The sequence below is a fragment of the Ostrinia furnacalis genome, unplaced genomic scaffold (genome assembly GCF_004193835.3).
Source record: "Ostrinia furnacalis isolate ACB-3 unplaced genomic scaffold, ASM419383v2 OfSCF1132, whole genome shotgun sequence".
Lineage (NCBI taxonomy): Eukaryota > Metazoa > Arthropoda > Insecta > Lepidoptera > Crambidae > Ostrinia > Ostrinia furnacalis.
Window position 1 is genome coordinate 641,618 of NW_021131371.1, and position 21,101 is coordinate 662,718.

The 21,101-nt window shown below is 35.4% G+C and overlaps 3 protein-coding genes across 5 annotated transcripts in view; 1 reads left to right on the forward strand and 2 right to left on the reverse strand.

The window, feature by feature from the left end:
- Positions 1–4,259: 4,259 nt before the first annotated feature.
- LOC114351416 (ionotropic receptor 75a) lies at positions 4,260–8,763 on the reverse strand. Its single transcript, XM_028302630.1, has 11 exons — positions 8,606–8,763; positions 8,292–8,455; positions 7,791–7,959; positions 7,464–7,656; positions 7,137–7,309; positions 6,641–6,879; positions 6,469–6,568; positions 5,890–6,077; positions 5,517–5,624; positions 5,219–5,385; positions 4,260–4,661 (listed from the first exon to the last, which is right to left on the reverse strand). Exons 1-11 carry the CDS (start codon positions 8,754–8,756, stop codon positions 4,433–4,435), a joined length of 1,881 nt encoding a protein of 626 aa, XP_028158431.1. The 5' UTR covers positions 8,757–8,763; the 3' UTR covers positions 4,260–4,432.
- Positions 8,764–8,853: 90 nt separating this feature from the next.
- Positions 8,854–15,770, reverse strand: LOC114351415 (ionotropic receptor 75a). 2 transcript variants are annotated; one of them, XM_028302627.1, is made up of 11 exons: positions 15,620–15,770; positions 15,312–15,478; positions 14,971–15,136; positions 14,443–14,638; positions 13,887–14,059; positions 13,295–13,533; positions 12,749–12,848; positions 12,130–12,317; positions 10,726–10,833; positions 10,010–10,176; positions 8,854–9,325 (listed from the first exon to the last, which is right to left on the reverse strand). In XM_028302627.1, the coding sequence occupies exons 1-11, from the start codon at positions 15,768–15,770 to the stop codon at positions 9,079–9,081; spliced, it is 1,902 nt and encodes a 633-aa protein (XP_028158428.1). In that variant the 3' UTR covers positions 8,854–9,078. The 2 variants fall into 2 exon arrangements, with proteins under 2 accessions (XP_028158428.1, XP_028158429.1); XM_028302628.1 differs by lacking the exon at positions 10,726–10,833 and having other exon boundaries at positions 15,620–15,759.
- A 1,224-nt stretch (positions 15,771–16,994) lies between these two features.
- LOC114351387 (putative inorganic phosphate cotransporter) overlaps positions 16,995–21,101 on the forward strand; it is a 35,406-nt gene continuing 31,299 nt past the window's right edge. For both annotated transcript variants that reach the window (XM_028302580.1, XM_028302579.1), the window contains exon 1: positions 16,995–17,245. In XM_028302580.1, the coding sequence (XP_028158381.1) occupies positions 17,116–17,245 (130 nt within the window). In that variant the 5' untranslated portion in view covers positions 16,995–17,115. The remainder of the gene's footprint in view (positions 17,246–21,101) is intronic.

The window sequence follows — 21,101 nt, forward strand, 5'->3', positions numbered from 1 at the left end:
TTAAGTTTTAAAAACATTAAAAACATGTTAATGCAACACTTACGCAATAGTATTCATGAATAATACAATAAAATAATAGTATGGCTTTCATACAAAATTGATATATATCAAAGTTGATATATATCTGATATATATCATAAATATCCGATATTTTGATATTTATAATAAATATCGGATATTTTCGAACCNTTATTGATCACTGTGGGACGTCCACTGCTGAATATACGCATCCCCCAATGATTTTTACAATACATGGCGATATGGGAATCAATCAAAATCATTGGGTTAGTAATGGCCTGTATCCAGCGCCTTCCTGCTACCTTTATGAGGTCGTCGGTCCACCTTGTGCTTGCTTGTACTTACAGGAATTTTCTGATAATGGCATACCTACGAAGCCTAGGTAAGTATCTTGCTAAGTACGTGTTTGTGCAAAATACAACTGTTACTTTACAGCTACATAAGAATGTAGCAGTATTATACCCTAATATTTTGCAAAAAATATTATATAATGGTACTTTCTTCATCAATAGCTAATTAAGTCGTCGCCGTTTGGTGTAGTGGTTCGAATCGGACTACTATTCCGGAGGTTGCGGGTTCGATTCCCGCACAGTACAAACATTTGTGTGCATGAACATATTTGTTTGTATTGGACTGGGTGTTTTCTATGTATAATATGTATGTATTTACAAAAAAAAAAAAAAAAGTATTTAAGTATGTTTATATCCGTTGTCTAGTACCCATAGTACAAGCTTTGCTTAGTTTGGGGCTAGCGGCGTAGTGTAAAATGTCCAAGGATATTTATTTTTTATTTTTTTTTATTTATTTTAAGTAAGTAGCNAAAATGTCCAAGGATATTTATTTTTTATTTTTTTTTATTTATTTTAAGTAAGTAGCCAGATTCAGTCGGCTCGGACCTTTTTCAAACGCCTGATATACCTAACATAGCAACAACATCGCCCGTGATGATGTCGGATTGCCCAAAATAACCATTAGACTTCAGTCAAAACAAGACATTCACCCATTAGAGGTAAGCCTACCTATTATATTGCTTTCAATCCATAATATGACTATAATAGCAATGCTCAATAATATCTAAAATTTGAGTTAGTAAGATATGGTTAGAGGATGAATGAACCAGTAAGACTTACTTACTTAAGTACCTAAACTGCATATTACGAGTATAGTTATCATGTCATATACAGTGGTATATGACATGATAACTATACAGTTAATTTTTATCTGAATCTACTTGCAAGCAAAATGACCCCTATAATCATCAGACTCGCAAAATTCAGGGCAGGAGGTCAAATGTAGTACGTATCGGCAAATGCAGTAAAGGCATGCTGATAATGTGGTTAATAAGCAAATACCTTACTTTATTTGGTACAGATTCCTTACCATGAATTCTTGGCGCAGAATGACGCAATATGTGAAAGGGCAATTCACTATGTGGGTTTCGTTGGTGATGGTGAGACAGGACTGGTCAGCGTCCACTGATGAAAATGAACACGCATAGCATCTGAAACCACCTGAAAAAATATAACAAATTAGCATAACATTACGGACATTCACACATCTAACGCTTGGATCTAACAGTAAATAAAAATAGGTAAAATCAAAATCAAATCAAAATGATGAAGTAAGTATGCCCCTTCGATATTAGGCTTTTAATTATGTTCACATACCTACCACAAGCTATTATTTTCAGTTATCTAAAGAATACCTAATGGTGCAAAATTAATCTAAAAAGTTATTTTTCTTGTAAAATTAAAGCACCATTACTGAACATGACGTTAACAATTAGTACCTAGTGCACAGTACCTACTTCTCAGGTATTAGGTGCTTGTATGTTCTCATTGTAACCTAAATCCATACTTATTGAACGAGATTCATTCGTATGTGCAATTAATGCAACGTAAAGTTTGTATGATAGAGGCATACTCTAGCTACTTTTTGTACATTATGCAAAGTAACACTCATTTAGATTCCTTAATTATTTGTAACAACTTGTAGGCAGTTTAAAATAATAAGTACTTACATGCTGTTCCTAACATAGCACAGAACACAAAAAACAATAGTTTGAAATACATGTTGATTTTAAAATAATTTCTTTGTGACTGGTCAAAAGAAAATTATGAATTCCCCGTTATCATTACTAACAATAAAACAATTTATAATCAATGTAATGTCGTAGCCAAGTCTTATCTTATCAATTCGGTGAAGTAGGAACGTTCTTTAATAAATCAGTGTAGGGATATTGCTTATTATAAATGCTAATTATAATGACGCTTTATGTGTTATCTTGCAGACCAGATAGCAATTCAATTTTATCTATTTTACTTCCTATTATGGTGCAAGACTCATTGTAAAAGTCTTCCCCAAACCAGGATGGATTCTCCCCTGATTTGGGAAGTGCATAAGTAAGGACTGATGGTTTTTCTTAATGGTTCCGAACGGCTGATCTAAGTACAATAAATGTCTCTTTAATCAAGTGACCCTTAATTTCTATTTCATCAAGGGTTTAATCAGGGGTTTCTTTTAGGACCAGTCCCCTTAGTGATCTTCATTGACAATGTAGGTATTTTCATCATGTTACACGGACGAGAAAATCACTCAACTTAGTTGTCCTCAAGTTGCAATACTTTGCAACGAATTACACAAGGAGTAGAAACAATTTTTCCAACAGCTTATAATGTTACCCTATCTTAGTAATTACTGGTGCAGGAAACGATCGGCTCTACACGAATGGCTAGCGGTGGCCGGTGTTTAACTTAATTGGCATTTCTCTGCGACATCACAAGCCGCGAGATCAAACTGGTTGCAGGTTATTAGGGCTGCAGTCTTTGTAATCTAATCCATCAAGTATGATGCAGGCCAAGAGCTTCCTTGTTGTGGATAAAAAAGGAGTTCAACTGTGGTACTCTACTCTACTAAGTAAATAAGTAATCAATCGCATTGCTGAAAAGTTTTTGTGTAGACGGTGGTCTAGGGAATCTTTTGATTCGGGCGTCCGGTTCGATTCCTAGATTGGTAAACTGAAGATTCACCTTGTTCCCAGTTTGGTTTTTTAAACTTATTGCAGACTTGAATATTATCTTACGTAGCTATATTTAGATACCAATCGAAGTTGGAATGAGGTTGTTGGTGAATTTGTACCTAACTTTTTTTTTCCACTAGGCTCAACAAGCTGCTGTTTATTCCTGAAAATATGTTTCAAATCTCTACTGGTAAGCTATAGGAATTTGTGTAAGCGCAATAATATGAGTCTAGGAAGAAAAATAAGTAGATGGATACTATTTAACAGTGTGCCTGTTGTTTTTTTTCAGGAGATCAAAACTTTAAAGAGGTGGTACCCCTGCCTGCCAGTAATCGCTTCTCACTGATTACCGGTCCAAGTGGGAGTGGGTGCGACAGACTGCATGGCTGCGATTGATCCCACCAGCGACCGGTCTTACAGCTAGTGTTGCTAATGTTGATTTAGCGCTCTCACAGGACGTGTCCCGTCAGTGGCACGAGCGGGACGCCAGAATCCAGTATTTTAAGAAACCATTTTCATTCATTTAAAAAATACTGTACATTTAAATATAATGCAAAAGGCGACCTTACTGCCATATGGAATTTTATTCCAGTTAGCCTTTGGGTCAAACGAAGTAGTAGGTACTTATTCTGTGACCAATCCGAAATAATTGATCGAGTGTTCTCATTGAAGTTTACTTAAGTAGTTAGTTATTTTTAATCAAAGCACTGTTATCACTTTGCCTTTTTCATGTCCCGACTTTGTCGTCCCAATTTTATAAAATCTGATTTGGCAACGCTATCTAAAGCAGTCCTAATACGCAGCGGCAGGTTAATACAGCCACTGCCTACATGCTCGAGTATTTCTTCATTTGGATTTAACATGTACCTACCTAGAGCTGCATTAGGAAGTTGACGGATGCGCATCGTTTCGTCCTCTTAAATGTAAGAAAGATTAAAAAATTGCGAAAGGTACCTATTCATTACAAAATAAATAGGCTTTTCTACATAAGTATTTTAAAGTTGTAGGTCTGGAATGCGAAACCTACCTTAGATTTATAAGGTAGTCTTACTTAGTCTAATTGGATCGACTTTCAATTGTTAATTATGTTTTCTTTTCCTTGATATGTTGTATAAAGAGGATTGAAATAGATAGTTTTCAGCATACTACTACTTTTGATAACTAAGTATTGATATTGATAACCATGCTACTACTGTATAAGAAAAGAAATGATACAAAATCATAAATTTTCTTCAATTTATTTTAAAATTAAGTGGCCATATTATACGTGTGCTAAATACAATTTCCTATGGCGGTATCTTTATGAACACTGATATAAGCCTCACATAACTGACATTCTACTAAGATTATTATATTTATTTGCTCAAGAAGAAGAAACTGCAAAATATCAAAGGACTAGCGTCGCTGACTCTGACGTGGATGCAATTTCTTATGTGCCAGTATCTCTACAAAGAAGAAGAAAAACGCCAATAAAATGCCATAAAGGTACATCAACAGAACGGGGTGGAAATCCACCATGTTGACAGAACCAAAGCTGCCTCCGCGCGCTTGGCAGGGTGGCTTCCGAGCGTAGATCAGACGGTTTTCGCGATCGCTCAGGCCATGCTCTTGGATCCTGAACAATCTGAAATATAAAAAAGATAGTGTAATCTTCATCATCATCATAAGGTCATTTAATCTCCATAACTTTAGTTCTCCTGTTATAGTCACCAGAGCTAAATGGAATATTTCGAGGACTACCCACGTCTTTGGCCAGAGGTATTGAGATACGGGCACTGCGCTGGTTATTACGTACCTAATCAACTGTTACATTTAATTTAAATGTGACACCAGCAATCTACATACTACCATAATGTTTATGTCTTTTCAAAACGATTATAATGGAAATAGAGCTGTTTTATGTAGTCAACAAACCGGAGATTTTACCTATTTCTATTACTCGTACAACTAGTTTTACATTCAAATTAAATGTCTTCCTTAATTAATTTGTTTTGCTGCAAACTGAAATTGTTTTCCGTGAACATTTATCTTCACAAAGAAGTCTAAAAGTGTTTAATAAATATAATGAAATGCATGTAGAAACTAGTTTTATTATAAGTTTATCATGTTGTATAGGTTCAAACTAGAATTCTAGGTCTAGTTAGCTTTGCGTTCTACTAAAAATTATGAACATTCACTTACCCTATTTTAAAGATTTCTTTATAAGGAGAGTTCTTTCGACAAGTGATGTATGTTTTCGTTGCGTACAAATAAGGTATTTCTTGGAGACCACATTTCTCATGTTCATGAAAATATCTTTCCACGAGTCTGTAGCCTATCCCTTTGTTCATGTTGAAAGCGAATGGTTCCTGAAAGATAGAGTTTACAAATTTTAGTTTTATTTTAGGCTATTTTTAGGAAGATCTTATCAAGTAGGTTATATTATGTTCTTCAAGTTGTTTAAAGGTAGGTACATAGTTTAGTTAATGTTCTTACTTACCTTTTGCAATTTCTTGACTCCATCCTCAAGGCTCATAAATTTTGGTTTTGTACCCTTGGGAGCTATCTTAGTTTGGTATATCGCTTTCCTTACTGGTTCAGTAGCAATCTAAAATATTTCAATGTTACATTTATTGCAGGAACCTAATCTCTGGATCCACGAACTATAATATTAATTTATTTATTCCCAAATTTTATACAAAGGAGAAACTAGGCTAAGGTTAACGTTTTCTCTGAAGAGAAAAAATAAGCCACCACCACCGTAGACCGCATCTTACTTTCAGGTGTGATTGCGGTCAAATAACTGCCCTTTGCTCTATAAAAAATATTTACTCACTGTAGGTACCTACTGTAGTTATAACTTTGGTACTCACTGGAAAAAAATACCGGTTATACGGCGTGTCTTCAACACCCAGCTCTAGCTTAGAGTTCAGCAAATCGGAGAGCGTCCTTATTTGGTTGGAGCTGGACTGCAGCAGCGCTACTATACTGGCAGAGTAAGAAGAGTAAAGCAGCAGAAAAGCAAGGAACAAAATGAACATAACAATGCGGCCAAGAGTTCCTGAAATGAAATACCTTATCACGCTCATGCCTATTTTCAAATTAAGCTTACAATGCTAATGTATTTAATATTCTCACTTGAGCAATACTGAGCAGTGAGCATTCACCTACAAAAAAACATTTTGCCAAGACCATAATGGTTCGTATTGTAAAGAAGTTATCAGATCTCATGTAGAGCCAAGCTTCTAACTCTTTACACGCCAAGGCTGGGTTGCACCATCTTACTTTAACTTTAACAAACGTCAAAAATCTGTCAAAAAAGCACTGGTTACCGTTTTAGATAACGTTAAAGTTAGTGGTGCAACTCAGCCTAACTCTACAAGCCCTAACTAATAATAACTCTACACCTTAGTGAAATATGTAGCACAGTCACATTACAGACGTACTCGTACCTTTTAGTTCTGTAGAGCTTCCTTGCTGAGATATAGCGCTGATCACTAATATTGCTATATCACCAACATTGGGTCTCAAAACTGTTGGGTCTTCGAAATTCTAGAATAAATAGGTACATGAAATTTTGTTATAATATCGCAAAACTAAGCAAATTAAAAGGAACATCCATACCTGTTCACTTGATTCCAACTTCTTGTTCTCCCACAAAGCGTTGATGTAAAGGATAAAAGCCAATACCAAGACAAAAGCACCAATGCAGTACCACACAGTACTTTTGAAAGGCAATAGGAACAGATTGTTCTGGTAGGACAAGGGAGGCTGGCGGAATACAAACTTTATCGATATAGGGGTAGGACAGGATAGGTATTCTACCACTTCCATGCGGTCTTGAGTAGCTATTAGCACCGTTCCTGGTCAAAAACAAGTCATTGAAAGCTAGCAGATAAATGTGTCATCTTAATGGTAATTAATATTTACCAGTGTGGTAGACTTTATTTGGAACGAGAAATGACGGGAATCATCATTAAGATTATTTCAACAACAAAGATCAAGAAAAATCTTAATCAAGACGCCTCTACATCATTCAAAAGATATAACTCATCTTGTTTTAATCTGAGACTGCTGCATATAAAATTATAAATAATTATACTTCTGCTTGTTTACCTACCTGCTAGTTCAGCATCGCCAATGGTCATATCGGCAATCATTCCACCATAGCTCCCGTTTCTGTAGTAGCCCCAAGTAGGGCTGTAGATCAATGTTCTAGAAGCATTCAGGTATCCAAATATAGGGTCTGTTTGACGAAAGCTACTCTTGGATACTGTATCAGTTAGGATATCACTGAAAGAAGAAGAAGGAAATTGTAACATTTTGTATGTAAGTATTTCAAAGATCTCTCTCTACTTCAGATCATCATCAACATCAGGCTTTATCCATTTACTGGTGTTTCTTAGGCATTCCCATACACAAGTACCTATGGGATTCTTATATTTACCTTAGATCGTAAGGGTTAGATATTGTTCTATTATCCAGAATCACCATAGCCATCTTAATAGGTGCCCTTTGAAAGTTCTTTCTTCTTGTTGATATAGGGTCTTTAACAGTTTCAAATTTCTTAAGCCCATTATCAGATGTCCATATACCAAACTGTTCAACTATCCATTTACCTTTAATTTGTATCTTGTAAACTAAAACATAAAGGATGTTGTAAAGTACCTAGTACATACGGTATCAACAAAGAGAATGAGTTAACTGTACGAGTTTGTACGATAAAATTGAGTTAGCTGTAAGAATTTGTGTAATTTAAAGCTCACTGACTTACTCGTAGTTAGTATATAAGAGTTGTTGTCATTCCTTTGTGCAATAATAACATCAGAGTCCGGTAGCAGAGGTATGTCGTGAAAATCAGAAGTGACAGCCATGCTCTCATTTACAGCTTTTCCAATCACAATCCAGCGGTATGGAAAGCTGAACTTTTTTGTAGCATTTGCCTGAACAGGAACATCAACAGGAAATGACATGAATGAGAAAATACAGTTTAATACTCTCTATAGATAATGCTGTAAAAAAATTAGAGTTAACTTGAAAGTGCTGGTCAACTTTCTCAAATTCGATAACATTAGTAATTTTGTAATTACCTCCGGAAACTCTCAAAATGATTTAAAGCTAACTCTTAATCTGTAACTCTTTTTTAGTACCTGGATTTTGTTATACAGGTACCTATGCTTAGTTTCATACTAGTACCAAATAGAGTCGGTCTATGCTTCCAGAAGTTGGAGATGACGCAGAATTATATAGGTACAAAGAAGCTGTGGATACTTACCAACTTGAAGAAAACTTTTGTAGTAGGGCAGTTCAGATCAGCTACTATCAGCAGGCGTTCCCTGTGGTTAGGTTCCACTATACCTGCCCAGTTCTTATTCACGAAGCGTACTGTCATTGGTCTGGTCTTGTTGCCCAATCGAGACGCTAATTGAATTTGTTTAGCTGAAATTGCATTTAATTACACAGGCTCCTATTTAGCTTTTGCTAAGCATAGTAAAGGTAACACAGTGAATCAAATTACACCGTAACTGATCTCCTATTAGCAGAATCCAGTTTGAACCAGTATTAACCAGTTCGTTAAGTTGTACTTACATGGTTTCCAACAGGCATGAGCTACCACTGAAGTTAATTTATCAGAAGATATGATCAAATCCGTAATCATACTAATTTCATTGCTAGATTTGGTAAAAGTACAAACAAAATAAACCATAATAAAAACCAGTAATAAATCACGGAGATTCATCTCAATTCTTTATTGGATAATTCAAGTGCGAACCAAACGTTATGCGGTGGTGAAACACAGCATTTAAATTCAGGTTTAATTGTTGTCATACGTCTATTTGCTAATGTGTCTAACTAGGTAGCTACTAATTACTGGTTACAGTAGAGCTTGTGCATAATTATACGATACATATGCTCTAAGTGGCATGGTGTTTTCTCGCTAATCACATGGGTGGGTTCCTTTAATTGCACCAGACAGCGAAACGTTATACATTTTTAAATAACACACGTATGCAATGCTTTATTTAGAAGCAACTACAGACCAACAACAAAATATTGTATCTCTACATTGAATGTCTATTAGAATGTTTTAATTTGTGAATTATCGTTTCTCTTTTATGATAAAGAAATTCAAAGATCAAAAGAGTTAAAGACACGAGACTCCCGTAAGACAATATTAACAACGCCGGGTAGCAGTCAACCATGCTGACTGAAACGAAATTGGATTCTCTGCCGGAGCATTTAGGTCGCTTTTCGTATAGCAACCGGTTCTCCCTGGCTTGAAGACCATGTTCTTGGATGCGTTTCATTCTGGAGTGATAAAACAAAAGAAATTCATTACTCAATGGCGCCATACAACGATCAGTAACTCAGTACATTGTACACTGTACAAAGCGAATGCAGTAATGGCCATCACAGTTGCCGATTTGTTTGTACATTTCTGTAGTTAGATCAAGAGATCCATAAAACTCAGTCAATGGGATTCGGAGTGTAAAAAAAGTCATCCAAAATTGGTAGAGACAATTTGTTGTGTCTATATCTTGTGGCTTATCTGAAGATCCACTGTTGGACAAAGGCCTACTACCCCAAGAATTTCTACAACGAACATCCTGCGCTGCCCGCATCCAGGTACCTACTTTAAGCGACCTTCACCAGATTGTCGGTCCACCTGGTGGGAATCGATATTTGTTTAGACTAATAATAGTACTTACAAAATTGTCAAATATTTTGCTCATACATGTCTCATAATCTTTTTATTTTACCCTACCAGCAGCGCTTCGAGACCATCATTTTGGCAAGTGCTGAGAAGAAGCGATGCAACAAACTCAAGTCACCACTGTCTGCCGGTTAATAGAAATAGTAGGTACATTTTATGATTCAGGAACAGTTCACTGAATTTGCCACGCATTCTTGTATGGTGTATCTTATAAGAATGGGTATACAAAATTGCGTTGCGATTATTCTGACCTACTGGGATTAAAAGAAAAAGCTCACCCGATCTTAAACATCTCCCTATAAGGTGTGTTCTTCCTGACCGCCAGCCACGGATCGATCACTTGGAGGTACTGTATCTCACGCAGTCCGCATTTTTCGCCTTCGTTAAAATATTTTCCCACAAACTTGTAACCGACTCCAGTTTCCATGTGAAACGCGAATAATCCCTGAGAAATAAAAATAGTTTTATTTATTTGTTTATTTATACTTCAATGCCAACATTTTAACATTAGGCGAACTTAATGCCTTAATGCAAATTGGTTACCATTCCTGAACTCGAAACCAAATCTCTTTAGGGACACATTGGCTAAATCTTGGTTCGACGGTTCATCAGCTGTTTAATGTAGGTATAGATCTTAATTTAAAAATAACTCTCTCATGTAAGCGAATTGGCTTTTGTTGTAAATTGTATTGCTACACATATGCGAAAACATGTAAATGGTGTATAGTTTCTTAAGCAGTGGTTAATCTATTATTGTTTCACTGTATGTTTTCCAAACAAAATAAAATAAAATAATAAAATAAATAAGGCATTCTCATCCAGTTTACCTTCGGGTTATTTACGATCAATGGGTCCACGGCACGGTAGGCACTAAAAATCTTTAATTTTTAGTGCCTACTCACATGTAGGAAAATAGTAGGTATGTTTTTGTTTATAATTGCCGATAGATCTAAATCGTATCTGCGCTTACGCATGTTCAGAAATGATTTATTACCTTTCTCATTTTCTTCACGCCTTCCTCCATGGACATAAATCGAGAGGTAGTGCCGGGCGGAGCAACTTTCTTCTCATAGATAGCCTTTCTGACGGGCTCTGTTGCCGTCTAAGCAAATTGTAGATTGGATTAAGATTACACTTCGATAGTTACAATTAATTAAGCGAAGGTATCTATTTAAATAAGAAGAGAAACTAACTTTAATAGACATAAACGCAGCGACAAAATTACGGTAGGATAACATGTGAAGTCAATTAAATACATCTTGACAAGATGGTTTCTAATAAAATAGAAAAGGAGTGTTTACTAGCTCGTTAATTTAATATAGATCAAACTAAAACAACATTCATAATCACACTGTCACCTGCATAAATCCCGATGATGAAGGAACCTGATTAAAAGTAAGACGTACAATTTGCAGCACCCTTATTACGCTGTGATAAGATTTACACAAAGTCTTTTTTCTGACAAAATCAGGCTCTGAATCTGAATCTAAATCTTACTCATGAAATTTTCTTTTATAATGCGAACAGCTAGGGACTGGAATTCGCTGCCTGCTGCTGTATTTCCCGAACACTATAATCCGGGCCTTTTTAAGGCGAGAGTGAATAGGCACTTACAGGGCAGATATTATAATGTACCATCGTAGACTGCATCTTATTTTGTGATCTCACTTAACACCAGGTGCGAGTGCGGTCAAATACCTGCCTTGTTATCAAAAAAAAAATACTGAGCATGTGACTTACTTAAGGGACTTTACCACGCAGTTCCATTTCAAACTAAGCTTTTTTCCTCCTAAATCAAATCTTCCATAATGATCCATCCGACCGATTTCGGCCATGGCGACCACTCCGACTCCTAGCTGTCTTGGCGGCGCTGGTGTGCCCGAAGATGGCTTACGTAGCCTATTTTCGCGGTAAAATCCCTCGCGCATTGAGGGCATCTGAGCACGCCGCCAACATAGTTATAGTGAATGGCGGCAGATGGACGGGCCTTCAAGTCATCGCGCTTCGCGTCGAGTTCAGTCGTACGCTGCACCTCGAACTCGTGGACTTGCCTTTTCACAATCTCCCGCCATTCTGGACGCTGTGCTGCCAAACCTTCCCACTGAGAGGGCTCAATGTTGCATCTTTTCATGTGCCGCTTCTGTACATCTTTGTACCTGAGGAGTTGACCGCCATGTTTCCGCTTACCCTCCTCAAGTTCAGAGTAGAAGATGCGCTTCGCCACTCTCTCCTCCGTCATACGTGATACGTGACCACACCATCGAAGTTGGCGACGCATTATATAGGCCTCAATGCAACACTAGCCTTTGGTAAATTCTTCCTACAGTGGAGACTAAAATAATGATGTTGAAGACGCCACAATGTACTTTGATGTGCTATCGTTCATATGATAACTTACCGAAAAATAATATCTATTGAACACGGTATCATGGACGCCGAATTTCAGTCTGGAATGCAGGAGGTCATCTAGTGTCCTGATCTGCGAAGAACTGGACTGCAGCAGCGCGACGATGTTGGCTGAATATGAAGTGTAGAGGAACATCAGAGCCAGGAAAAGGATAAGCATCACCACGCGGCCTAATGATCCTAAAATGAACAGACTAGTGTCGACCAAAAATATCTGTACCTACTGATCCAGCTCAAAATTAAATTCTTTTGACAAGTGCCTTATACTAAATTAGATAAATGGCAGAAGAATACTTATTATAACAATGCTATATTATTGATTGATTACTGAAAAGAAGAACTCCATACCAGCTGGTCTAGGATGCGCACCGTGACAAAATTTTATCGATGATTTTAGATGACAAATGTATGGGCTTATCACTTTAGATCGATAAAATGGCTCGATAAATGCTTATCGTGGCGCTCGTCCTAGGCCTACAGGTAAATATAGGGACATCACAAGCATAAAAACCAAGATTTTAATTAGCCAATATTAATGCCATACACGTCCACATGTGACCCGTGACGGACGGACGTGATTTTTTTAGTTTTCCTTAATTTTCATAAATTACCTTTTAGTTCTACGGGGCTTCCTTGTTGGCAGATGGCACCAAATATCAGAATTATTACGTCGACGAAGTTAGCCCTCAGAATACCGGAATCTTGTTTCCTCTGACAAAGATAATAGGAAAATGTCTTAATAATAGTTAATTAGGTGTAATTTTTATCGTTTCAATTCCTTCCGATGGTTACTTAGATGAGGATGATCAACTTGTTAGGCTTACAATGTATTATTGTGAGATACAATGATTAAAACGTCTAGATATAAAATGTGGTTTTAAAAACTGTCTAGCTCACACCAGTATATTTTGTAAACTAAGGCATAGCAAAAGGGGTTGATTTTCCTCACTAGTAACTGATCCAAGTTGTAATAATAATACCTATTAATATTTCCGATAGTTCTCTAATAAATTTTATTTGGAGGTATGAGGTATGAATACATAAGATAGATATTCTCAAACAATTTTCACTGAGATTTGAATTGGTATAGGTATTCTTCTTTGTAATTATTATACACATAGTAAGGCTAAACAAGCTTGACTCTTATTTAAACTTACGTAAATATGGTGCGAATTTTTCTTCCACTCCCATACAGCCACAGCAAAAAGTGCCAACAGTAATAAGAAAATCAACCCAGTGCTGCTGTACCATACAGATGTACGAAAAGACAGCAAAAAAAGGTTGTTCTCATAGGACAACTTGGGCTGTTGAAATACGAACTTCGAACGAGTGGGAGTTGGGCTAGCTATGTAGTCTACCACCGATATCCTTTCTGAAGTGAAGAACATGGGTGAACCTGGAAAATTGAGGCACGAAAAGTCATTGAAGATGAATCCTTAGGTATACATTATTTTAATATTTTTTAAGAATAACAGCCAGAACAGAGCTGACTAGCTTTATTGTCAAGATATTATTTTCAATATATATTTTTTTCAGGAGATTTAACTGTTTTACATATTTTCAAGAATTTTGGAAATCAAATAAAGAATTGGCTGGATGTTTTCGTTTACAATAATTCCGTTACAAAATCTTTCTAAAACTGCAGATTTTTTTAACTCTGATTTAATTAAAATTTTGCAGTGCTGGAGAATATTACAATGAATACTACCTGTTGTTACTCTACACTCTCACTAAAGAACTAAGTTCTACCTCCAATCTCAACCTCCTCCCTCAAGAGGTACCCAGTCATTCCGTTCCACGACCCATTGACTCGGTAGCCCCAAGTCTCAGCGAAGATGTACTTCCTAGAGGCGTTCAAGAAATCCAGCAGGTGATTCGTTGTCGGGAAATTCACTTTTGTGATGGTGTCTATGTGGTCGTTACTGGAAATGACGTTGTAAAATAAAATTGGGATTTTTCATTTGATTTACATTTCAAAGCAAAGAAGCAGTGAAACCATTCCTTGGTCTAGTGGTTAGTGATTTTGACTCTCTTGATCTGGAGATCCTAAGTTTGATGCCCAGATGGGACACACAAATTGAAAAATGTAATTGGTCTCATAACGAATACGAGTACGATGATTTTGCCACTGTAGCCTCATTTTGTCAACTCATACACGATAGTAGAGCTAGAGACATCCATATTATTATGCCTTTGGCTACGCTACGGCAAAACGTAACGATAATTTAAAAATCTGAATTCCCGGCAGTAATTTTTGCAGGCATTTTTTTTACATTTATCGTCCTAATTACTTTCGACAACTCACACTTCATCAGTCAGATGGTTAATGCTGTCGTTGTCGGTCAGAACATAGCAAATGCTCATCTCGAAACCAAGCAAGTCCAACCTCTGTAGAGCCGTCGATTCAACCAATTGCTGATTGGTTTTGACAAACCGCTGTTCAAGGTTCCAACTCCCATAGAATTGAGTGCGCCAGTCACTGTTAGGACTTATTTTGTAAACTAAAACATAAAGTATAGGTTTGTTTAGGTCATAACAACAATATTAGTAAGTAATTCATTAATTAACTCTATCAATTTATAGAGTTTCTGACTCCGATACACAAAAAATGATTATCTAAACACAAATACATATGTTTTAGTGCTATAGCTAGAATATTGAGCCTTTGGAGTGACATCAAAAGTACTATTCACAACAAGAGAACTACAGAATTTAATTATTGATTCATTGATCATTAGCCCATGTTAGTTAACTACTTACTACGCAACGTTGCAGAGCGCACGTAACATATTTGCCCTATCTTACTAACACAACATTTCATCTAGCAACTTACTGAAATGAAGATCGTAAGTGTCAGCCTCTATTTGCCGTAGCACAATCACTTCCGAATCAGGCAAGAGATCAATATAAGCTATTTCATTCGGTACTATTTCATCATTTTCACTGGAACTGATTAGGATCCAGCGGAATGGTGATCTGAAATATTGTTCTTCTTTTTTCTGCAAATTACAATTAAAATAATAAATCGTAAAAACTATCATGTAACTAAACATACATCTTTGAGGTTGCGGTTGTGAAAACCACAACGTATTTATAGACATTGAAAAAAGTCAATAGATACAGCTCATTAGGTAATCAAGAGCGATTTTTTTAAATAATGTAGAGTTGTAGCACCTTATCAAAATAAGCTGAAATATTGGGACACTTGAGATCTGCCACGAACAACATGTGTTGGTCTTGACCATAATCTTTCTTTGCGTGTTTCATATCATCAAAACGAGCTGTAGCAGCACGAGAACGGTCGATAGAAGTAACTGCATTATAAAAATCGACCTTTTTATCTGTAAAAATGCAACAATCGAATACAACCGAAGTATTACGCTCGGCAGCCTTGTATTAAAGTTCTTTATTGTGTCGTTGAAGCAATTTAATAAACTAATTGTCTACAGGAACATTTCTAAATTTAGCTGTTTTTTTCTTACTAGTTTGCCAACAAAGCGTGGCCACTACGGTTGAGGGCTTTTCCATAGCGCGAATGACGTCAGACAAGACGAGCACTTCTGAATCTGTTTTTGCATTACAGACAATAATATTAAAAAAATAAAAACTGGCCACAAAAATACAAAACCTCATGGTGGACGGTATAGTTAAAGAATGGAAATTTACTTTGCAAGAACGAAATCGCGAATTCAAACTTTGTTTGCTCAAAAAAGGTCGTGCCTACAGCAATTTAGGCGTTTCGAACAAATAGCTCTCATACATTTTTGAACATGTCTACAAAAGAAATTGCTTTGACTATCGTTGAATCTCTACCTTTTTTTTCTACTTCAAGATAGATCTACGCCAATCCTGTGGATTAATCATAATAAGTTTCGATCTTTGTAAGAAAAAAGGTTTTTTAGATCATTAATGATAAGGCTATTATTAACATAACGAAATCCACGAAGCGAAGCTGCGAGTTTTTAGCAGCTTTTTTAAGTATGTGTATGTAGGTAATTCATTTGCAGTTATTTTATAAATCAAAGTTCATGTAGATAGGTAATAAGATCATTTCCTGAATCATATAGCAAACAAATAACTGAAGATAACTAGGGCAATTCTTGCCTTTTACGCAAAAATCAATAACCTACTTTTAAACTGTTACTAATTGACATTTGTAAGGATTCCCAGTTCTTTCGTCGTACAGTAGATACGTATCAATTGTAGTGTTTTGGTTGTGAAGCAAGCAGTATTATCGCGTTTGTTGACAACCGATAATGTTCAGTGCTAAGTATTTTTCCGCTAGTAAATAAAGGTTAAGGCTTACGGCCGTTACGGATGTAGGACATAGCTGGGAGATTCTAGTATTTTTCCAAATTAGAATTAGAATTTTGACATGAGGCGTCCTATGTTTCTGTCACTTTTGACAAAATTTTAAATTTCGTCAGATTATAATCTGTTGTTTACAATCTCACGTTTTATATTATAAACTGACGGAGTTATAATTTCACGTTGGCATCTACAGTTTGGTCCATGCTAGGAGTAAAAAAGCAATTAACAGTAAATTATGTAAATAATTAGGTAGGTAGGTACTGATGGAATTAGAGTACAGTCGATAGCACAACAACAGATAAGATGCTTTCTTGATATGCTGTCGTCTGTACCTATCCATATTTCTTTAGTGACATTATTGTTTGTTTTTAAGGTGAAATGAATCACTATTTCTTGTTGATTTACAAACTATCACGTTAACCGGATTTATCCAAAAAATATCTTATTACAACGTACTCGTAAATGCAGTTGTTTGCTTGAGAATTACCCAATTAATTATTGCTAGCATTTTATCAGTAAACACACAATTAATTTCATAAGTATAACTTCTCGGTCAGTCGCGAGTGCGGTTGGTGATACGGTGCCGTGGAATGTCTGCATATAAAAACATTAAAATTAAATACAAGACATCTTTGATTATAAAAATATATTATAGAAAGAAACCAAAATGAATGTGCTGCAAAAGGTTTTGGCGGGAAAATCTATACTTAATGTAGTGCAGAAGACGGAGGCGGATCCTGTTGCTGAATGGACACCCCTGTTGAGAGAACAAAACGATGGAAGTTTTTCAAGAAGAGGTAAGTTTTAAGTCTCTAAAATACCTCTTATATTTATTTATACCCGTAGGATTTAAACTTCTTAAACGTCATTTTTTATTCACACGAATCTCATTTCGAACATTAGATAGAAAAAAACTATAATTTAATGAATAACAAACTACATCAGATCTCTAGTAAGTTTAATAAGGTAGAGCGCACTTTAATACTAAAGATTTTAAGCGAAAAGTACAGTTATTTATGTTTTCAGAAAATAGTATCCTAATAACTTACATATGAAACAATGTGCTTTATTTATTAAGTATAATTTTATTTATATAAGTATAGGTATTTCGAAAAAATCATCACACATCGAAAATAAACTCAAATAAACAAAAGTATCATGTATTGCGAGTTTATGTAAGTATGTAGGTAATCATTCGTAACAACAAATAGTTTTTGTAAATAAATCTGTTATCATACCACTGATAACGATGCGCCACGCGATGTGCGTTAAAGATAGCTAAATAATGATTCAAGGTAAATTTTCAGGTGTATGATACTTAAGTTATGGGGTCAAGTGCACAGATGACACAGGTCGTTGTTCTTACGGCATATGGCTGAGCAAAACCATAGCTGAGCCACACGGAATTTTTTTTTGTTCTAAATGGACTTCGTCTGGACTGACCTATTTTTTACATACTATTAAAAAAAGTTCGAGTATTTGATCACTGAGCCAAGCCTTATTTTTGGCAAATGCAAATATTTGCAAAACAAAGGTTTAAAGATTCTTTATTTCTCAATAAAAACATAATTGTCACTTACTTGAGAACAAAATTAAACTAAGTATAATTTACATTTGAATCGTTCGCACCGATATGTTTTATAAAAAGCATTGGCTTTAGCAAATTATACATGAAACATAAAATTCCGCATTTTACTTGTTTTTTTTTATGTATTTGTTATTGTAGTTGTTTGTCTCATGAATCACAAATTATGTACTTTTGGTAAGTAAACAGATGACCTAACGGTAGATGTGCTTATTATCTACCTAAGGGAAAGTTACAAATAATGTAAAATATCGACTATAGTTCGTATTAAGTATTAAGAAATGACGAGCCTTGATTAGCGGGTTTGGAGTATACCAATCGTAAGGTTGATTTTGAGTGTTTCATATGCGAATAATCGAATAACCGATTTACAAAATCGAGTAATAAAGTGCACTGAACTGAAGGAATTTAAATTAAACATTAGCTAGCAATGACAGCCCGCATGACATTAATTAGATTTAGGTAATATAAAAATGTTAATTTAACCGCTAATCACATCGTAACCAATAATCTTATTGACACAGTAACCCAGTTTAACCATTTGCAAATGAAGCATAATTCAACATTTTCTGCGACTACTAAATAAGCAATTTACCTTGAACTAAAGTTAAAGCCCTTCGTATTAAGCAAGTAAAATACTGAGGTAAAATATGTAAACATTGTGCGATAACATATACACAAGTGACAGTATTAACGATGAGAGAAGTGTGCCAAGCGCAAAAGTTCCATCGCAAACGAATGCAGGCTTCATTTAAGGCGAAGACATCAATCACTGAAGAAATAAAAGGATTAATGAGAGAAAACAGTTAAAATAATCGATGTATCTGTTACAATCAAAACTCATAATCGGTAAAAACTACTTTTGGCTATAAAATCAGTCAAAAGTTATTTTAACTGATTTACATGGTCAAAACCACTTTTGACTGAATTTTACAGTCAAAAATAGTTTTTTTGACCGATTATAAAATGAGTTTTGACTGGAACATATTCATCAAAATGTATTATAAAATTACCAAAAACTTTCTATAAAGTCATATTTCAGTCACCTGACCATTTACCAAATAAAAAAAAACAAGTATCCACAGTAATTTAATTACATCTGTGTAGTTTTTATGTTGGATAGGTAATTTCAGAAAATTACAGTTAAAGTTTTGTTTTCCTTTACATTAGCATAATAGATAAACATAGTACAAAATTAATAGGAATATTTTAATTAAATCTGAAAGATCTTAGCCTTAACTAACAGATAAGAGGGTGCACTTTCCATGTAGGGTCGGGTCATCGGAGGATTTTTATTTGTTACTCGAATGTTACAATGTAAGGAATTAGGTAAGCTGGCTGGAATTTATGTAGGTAGTTATAGTTTTCAATAAAATATGAAGAAAAAAACGGTTTTAAAGTAAAAATGCAAGTGACAGTCAGATTTTAAGAAACTTGACCAAATTGACCAAGTCTGTAGAGTTAGTAACATACATACACGTCTCGGTTCAAAAACTCGTTCATTGTCACACGTTGTGAGATCCTGTGTAGATAGAACCACGTCGTCGACCTACGTATAATTTTACAAAGCTAATATGGCATCTAAAATAGCAGGATGTTTTAGAATTTCCCTTTTAGAACCTTAAAGAGTTTTGATGTTCGGTGACTGAGTAGTGGTACTGCATAAAAGCATTACTTCAATGAGGAAGCATTTAATTCAGCACTTAATCGATTAAACTTTATTTATTTTTATTATGTTCAACACTGAATTAATAATGGTAATGCTTGTTCTTAATTACATTCTACACGGCGATATAGATGTTGAATGCATGAAATTAATTAATTGACATCGCAAAGAATGTTGTTAATAAGCAAGTCGTTTTCAAATAGCTATTAATATATCTATTATGTTTATTCGATTCACAACATTTGTTTCAAACTAGCCAATATTTCAGAAATCTTAGTGTAAAAGGATTAAAACAAATTAGAAAGATGTCTATTATATTAATCGATAGTTCATTCAAATAATATTTTCCATCTTTCTACAATAGTCGGTCTTTGGCTGTTCCTTAGTATTAGATAGTGATAACATCTCTACATTTTTATCATTATGTTAAAAGGTTTTTAGCGTTGAAGAAGAAAAAGTAAAAAAGAAGTAGAACTTGGGATACCATCATTATCTGGAACGTAATAAATATTACATGAAAAATCTTGAAAATAACGCACGGAAATAGTCTCGCTTGAACAAACAAAAAAATATAATAAAACAATTTTTTCCCAAGCGATCTCACCGTGGCGAGGGACGGCACAATTTAATTTTAGAATGAGGAAATAAGTTTTTCCGCCGGCGCCAACAGTCGCCACCGGAGTACCGGATACCTAGTTGGTTACTAAACTGTGCGCTAACCTTGACACTTTCGCCAGGTTTTCAATCGATTTGATTTTCAATTACTAGACTATTATGACGTGTTCAATTTACAAATAACTACCTAGATATATTTCATACATTTTTTCTTTTAGAAATTTTCTTAATCCCGCTTTAAATCAAAATCTTATAAAAAATCAAATTCTTATAAAAGCGAAAGTTCACTGACTCACTCATCACGAAATCTTAGAAATTACAAGTGCTAGGAGTCTCAAATTTTGAACGTAGGCGCTGAAGACGGGATTGGGGTAAAACAGGATCCACGTGTACGAAGTCGCGGTCGGCCGCTAGTATAGTGATAAAGGGGAAAACTGCTACTTATGGTATAGTGTTTGTTGAGAGAGAAGTATGAATCAGGAAAATTACAGCTCTCTCAATACTTACCTGATAAGTTAATATTTGGTATCAGTTTCGATGTAAATAACATCCAGAGCGCAAGTCACTACTTAAAACTTGAGTTAATGAATACCATTTTTTTCAGTGTACTCGTACTAATCAATCGCTATTCGAAACGATTTCATTCGATTATTCCGGAAACTGTTCGATCAGAGTTCGTTATCCGCGAACAAAAGAGCCTATTCACGAATACAAATGCCTCACCGCGAGGAATCCCCGTGTAATCGAGTTCACGTGTTGTTTACTAATTGACAGTTATAAACTTTTG

Excerpts from the sequence above, each read along its gene's own strand:
- LOC114351416 (XM_028302630.1), bottom strand. The coding sequence starts at position 8,756 with ATGAATCTCCGTGATTTATTACTGGTTTTTATTATGGTTTATTTTGTT. Across the intron at positions 7,960-8,291 it reads CAAAAGTTTTCTTCAAGTTG|GCAAATGCTACAAAAAAGTT; the intron begins GTAAGTATCCAC and ends GTTCCTGTTCAG. Across the intron at positions 6,880-7,136 it reads TGGCGATGCTGAACTAGCAG|GAACGGTGCTAATAGCTACT; the intron begins GTAGGTAAACAA and ends GTTTTTGACCAG.
- LOC114351415 (XM_028302627.1), bottom strand. The coding sequence starts at position 15,770 with ATGAGGTTTTGTATTTTTGTGGCCAGTTTTTATTTTTTTAATATTATT. Across the intron at positions 12,318-12,748 it reads AAGCCCCGTAGAACTAAAAG|GATCATTAGGCCGCGTGGTG; the intron begins GTAATTTATGAA and ends TGTTCATTTTAG. Across the intron at positions 10,177-10,725 it reads GCGTGAAGAAAATGAGAAAG|GGATTATTCGCGTTTCACAT; the intron begins GTAATAAATCAT and ends TTTATTTCTCAG.